Source organism: Athene cunicularia, unplaced genomic scaffold (genome assembly GCF_003259725.1).
Source record: "Athene cunicularia isolate RWA unplaced genomic scaffold, athCun1 SCF_35, whole genome shotgun sequence".
NCBI classification, from domain to species: Eukaryota; Metazoa; Chordata; class Aves; order Strigiformes; family Strigidae; genus Athene; species Athene cunicularia.
The window spans coordinates 27,832-32,622 of NW_020799433.1; the positions used below are offsets into that span (position 1 = coordinate 27,832).

The following is a 4,791-nucleotide window of genomic DNA, read 5'->3' on the forward strand; positions in this document are numbered from 1 at the left end:
GGCCCGGCCCGGCCCGGGGGAGCTTGAACAACCCCGGCGGGTGGATCGGACCCGGGAGGCCACCGAGGGCGGCGCCCGGTAGTGCCGAACCGGCTCTGTTGCCCCAGGGTGGGTGCGCACAGGCCTGGAGGGGGATCGCGCGCCCTCTGGGGGGGGCCCAGAGCTGGGGAGCGGGGCTGGGCCTGAGGGGACACGGGGGAGCTGCGGCAGCAGGGGGACACCGGGAGGAGACTGGCTGAGGGGGACTGGGAGAAACCGGGGGGTCCTGGGGCATCAGGCAGGACCAGGGGGAACCCAGCAAGATTTGGGGGACCCCAGGGGGATCCAGCAGCACTAGAGGGACATGGGGGCACCCCAGGGGGACTCAGAGGGACAGTGAGGACCCTGGAAAGGAACACACAGGATCAGGGGGACACTGGGTCACACCAGGGCAAGACATGGGGATCCCAGGGGGAGCTGGGAGACCCTGCAACACACTGGGGACATGCGGTGACTGGTGGGGACGTTGGGGGCCGTGAGGTGACCCAGGGGGGCACTGGGGACCCCGAGGGGAATGTTCAGGATGAGGGAGATCATGGGGCACACGAGGGTTACCCAGGGGGACCCCAGAGGACACTTTGAGCTGACTCAGGGTGATACTGGACATCCCGGAGGTCCAAGAGAGCGTTTTGGGGATCCTGGAGTGACCCAAAGGGACACTGGGGACTGTGGGGAGACCCCGGGGTGGCCCGAGAAGACACTGGGGACCGCAGGGGAACAGGTGACAACCAGACAGGGTGTGGGGCGCTTCATTAGCCCTAACGAAGCTGGGGGAGGGGCTTGGGGACATCCCTGTCACGGCTGCCACCCCCATTTCCCCCCGCCAGGTCAAGTTGCGCACTCCACACAAGTCGAACACAAGCAAAGGGGTGCCTCTGCTTCCCCCCCCACCCCGTGACGCGAGCCTGAGGAGCCAGCTGGGCTCTGAGGGAAGGCACTGGGCCGGAGAGCCCAACGCCTGGGTGACACATCACCGCCACTCACACAAAAGTGACCACGCGGAAGCTGCTGGGCCAGGCGAGGATGAGGGTCCAGCAGCAGCCCAGGCCCAGCGGTGTCTCTTCCTCTGCACACCCGCACGCCGCCTTCTCGCTGCGCAGCACCCGGAGCTCGCTGAGACGCGCCCTGTGCTGCAGCCAGAAGCTGGTGCCACACCTGCAGCCAGGAAGAGCAGGCGCTGATGGTGAGGTTGCCTTCGGTGGGGGCAGCTATGGCAGTCCTCCCTGGGAGAGCCTCTGCACCCAGACAGAACCCTGGGAAGGGTGGCTCAGAGTTGCTGGTCGCACAAACCCGCAACGTCCTGGCCGGGGAGACACCCTGACTCTTACAGCCCTGGTTTCTGGCCGCCTGACCCTCCCAAGGAAACCTCCCTGGGACGTTCTTGGACACTGGACCAAAGGCAAGCGTGAGAGGGCTTTGTGAGGCGTCACCTGAGGGCCGGTATTGGCGGCAGGAGTTGGGAAGAAAGAGTGCTGCCATCTTCTCCTCTTACCTGCGCTTGGCAAGAGCAAGGGCATCTTGGAAAAGCAGGTGTCTCCTCGTCCTCCCACGCCAGGTCACCTCCATGCAGTCACAGCGGGAGCAGCTTGGAATGCCGTTGGGACACGAGGACACCCAGCTGGCTGCCACCAGAGCTGCCCCGGCAAAGACACAGTGTGGACATAAGACCCGGGGCTCTGCCGGGAACCGGCCATGCCTGGTGCTACAGAGACAGAGCGGGGACGCGCCGGGAGAAGCAGGAGGTCAGCTGGCCCATCGTGCTGCGGCCAGGCAGACACCTGTGCTGTGGAAGTGCTCAGTGAGGGGAAGAGCAAGGCCCCGCAGAGCCTTCTGAGGCTGGCAGGCCATGTCCCCGTGCCAGGGCAGTGCTGCTCCCATCAGAGCCCGTCTCTCCCCAGCACTGCCCATGCCAGCGCAGCGCCGCACTGGGAGGCACCGGTGGCCCTTTGTGATGCGTGGGGGGTCATGCCCAGGGCGGGGGACAAAGAGCCGCTCCTTGCAAACAAAAGCAACTACATCCAAGCTAAGGGTCCTGACCAAGGCAGGCAGCTGCTGGCAGGAGTCACCTTGGAGCCAAGAGAGACACTTGGTGCCTGACTCCTGCCAGGTGAGCCAACGGCTCCTACTGCCTCTGCCTCTCCGCACATGATGACGTCCAGTCCTTCCATCTGGTCCCTCGTACTGGACCCAGGGCTCAGGCCAGACTTGGAGAGACTCTGGGGTGGAGAAAAATGAGTAACAGTCTGGATTTCCTGCTCCAAACAGGCTGTGGATGGACAATCCTCAGCAGCAAGGTGCTGTGGTTAAGGAAGACAAAATACCCGTGAGCCAAGGTCACAGGCAAGCACACCTGTGTCACCCCAACAGTCCCACCAAACCTCCTAGGCTCCCCGAGTGCCTTTGGTGACACAGCCCATTTCTCTGCTTGGGTGGGTCACAAACCTCCTGTCCCAGGGCACAAGCGTCACACCACAGGTCCTGCGTCCTCTCCGGCAGCTACCCAAAATGTTTTGTTGCCATTGGAGGCATGTCCGTGCCCCAGAACGTAAGCAACCCAGGAATCCAGGACCAAAAAGCCCAGATTTTGTCCCTAAAAATAACACACCTTAATGCTATCCCACCTACACCCTGCCATCCCGTAACCCTAACACCCCATACCCCCAGCTCACTCTAAGCCTACACCCCCATAACCCTGGCACCCAGTAACACTGGCTCTCCCTAAAACTACTGTGGGATGACCCTGGAAAACCATTACCCCAGCACCGCACAACCCCAGCACCCCAACTACCACGAGGCCCCCGAGAGCAAGGGCAGTCAGCAGCTGCTAGCCCCGGCCAGGCGAGAAGCCCGGGTTTCACTGGCCGGCGTGGGAAACATCAGCCCCGCGCGCCTGTGGGAGATTCAACATGTTAAGAGGCAAACGGACATCTGCCACTCAGCCCTGCGCAGGCCCGGGGAAGCAGCAGGGCTTTGAGGAGAAAGAGGCCTTGGAAGGAAGATGGGAAACTGGTACCCGCCGGCCGCCTTTCTGTCTCTCCTGACCGAATCATCGCAGTGACGCACAAGGCAGCCTGCTGAGTTCCTCACGAAGTTCCTGGCAAAGTTCCTGAAGGGAAGCTGCTACAAATACACTTGAAATTGCTAACGTAGAGAGACCTGTGAAATAGGACTTTTAGTTTTAACGTCAGACATCTTTTGTGGATTACCAGCTTGTATTTTTTCCTGTATTTTACTGTAATGTATGGAATTTCATTTATACGTTTTCCTCACTGCCCTCTGTGGTCGTTACCCAGTCACCCGCTTGTAAGATGTTTTGAAACCTTTAACTCCTTGCCTAGTGAAGATAAGACAGACCTGGGACACTCTGAAAAACTCCCCGAGTACATCCCTGGTAGCAGCATCCTCAAGAAAACAAAGGGCCTGAGAAGACGCCAGGGTCACAAGTGCTGAGAGCTGGAACAAACAGGAGCTGAAGGAGGGATGAAGTCACTCCGTGACCAGAGACGGACACGAGAGACCTAAAGTTCACTAAAGGGACAGTGCGAGAAAGGCCGTGGGGACCCCTAAGGAGGGGAGGAGAAGACCCTCACTCTGTTTTTACTACGCAAATGAGTTCTAAGAAGCCATGAGTATCAGACTGCCTTTTCCAAGGGATCTGGTGCCGATGTGTGCGCGATCCCCAGCGCCGTGAAAAGGAACCCTGTGAGCGGTTCTTCTCAGTCCTGGCTGGGGCCTCAAGCTCTTTGTTTCAGGGTTTTTGTCACTTTCCAAACTGACAATGAAATTTTAAACCTCATTATTTACCCGGTTTAATACCAACCACCTGTCCCCCACCCCGACCCCAACAGGATTTTTCCAAACAGATCAAAGATTTGTGTCTCCTTTGGCACAATTTGTGCCAAAAAAAAAAAAAAAAAAAAAAAAAAACCGGAGTGCCACTTTTCTGGCCTGGCTGGGGCCTGAGCTGAGGCCTTGGACTCCATAATTAGGGCTCTGAAATTTAAGGACGATCTTTTAACCGCTCATTGCCCACCACCAAACATAAATTTTACCATTTTTGAACAACAAAACCCAGAGGGTTTTGGTCGGCGCAGGCCCCAGTTGTCAGAGCAGGGCTGATATCGCTCCCCCAAGCCAAGTGATACCAGTTTTGGGGGGGGATTGCGCCCCAAAATATGGCTCAGGGCCGTGTTTTTGCCCCATCCCAGTGAAATAAAAACTGGGAAAATGTTTGGCAGAGACATTTTTCCTTGGAATGCTCCTTTTCTCCCCACACCACCTTCCCCCAGGGCTGCTAAGCCCTGTCCCTCTGCACCCCAAATCCTTTTGGGGCCTCTCTCCCCACTGGGTGCCCCCCTGGCCCTTTTGGGTGCCCCCCATGTGCCTGGGCGCCCCTTCAGATGCCCTGCCCAGCCCTTTTGGGTGACCCCATGTTCTTCTGTGCCCCTTCGAATGTCCCCCCAGCCCCCTGTGGGTGACCCCCCACAGCTCCTCTGTGCCCCTTTGGGTACCCCAGCCCTCTTTGAGTACACCCCCTCTCCATGCCCCTCTGGGTGCCCCCCCCAGACCCCCCCTCAGTGCCTTTTGAGCCCCCCCTGAGCCTTCCCCCTCCCTGCCACCCCCCCAGGCACAGAGGCCCTGGGGTCCGTCACCCCTCATCCCCATCCCCATGGGACCAGCACCCCTGTCCCCTGTCCCCCTCCCAAAAATCCCCGGGGGGTCCTTAAGGGATCCCAGCCAGCACTGGCCCCA

General features: G+C 59.5%; 2 protein-coding genes across 3 annotated transcripts in view; one reads left to right on the plus strand and one right to left on the minus strand.

Annotated features, from left to right (window-relative positions):
• LOC113490824 (semaphorin-6C-like) overlaps nucleotides 1-1,715 on the minus strand; it is a 4,065-nt gene extending 2,350 nt beyond the window's left edge. For both annotated transcript variants that reach the window (XM_026867416.1, XM_026867415.1), the window contains exons 1-2: nucleotides 1,532-1,715; nucleotides 1,024-1,194 (exon numbers count right to left, since the gene is read on the minus strand). In XM_026867416.1, coding sequence (XP_026723217.1) covers nucleotides 1,024-1,194; nucleotides 1,532-1,556 — 196 coding nt within the window. In that variant the 5' untranslated portion in view covers nucleotides 1,557-1,715. The remainder of the gene's footprint in view (nucleotides 1-1,023; nucleotides 1,195-1,531) is intronic.
• Nucleotides 1,716-4,238: 2,523 nt separating this feature from the next.
• Nucleotides 4,239-4,791, plus strand: part of LOC113490821 (periaxin-like) — an 11,017-nt gene continuing 10,464 nt past the window's right edge. Inside the window, exon 1 of the mRNA XM_026867410.1 lies at nucleotides 4,239-4,246. The gene's annotated coding sequence lies outside the window, so the exon portion shown is untranslated. The remainder of the gene's footprint in view (nucleotides 4,247-4,791) is intronic.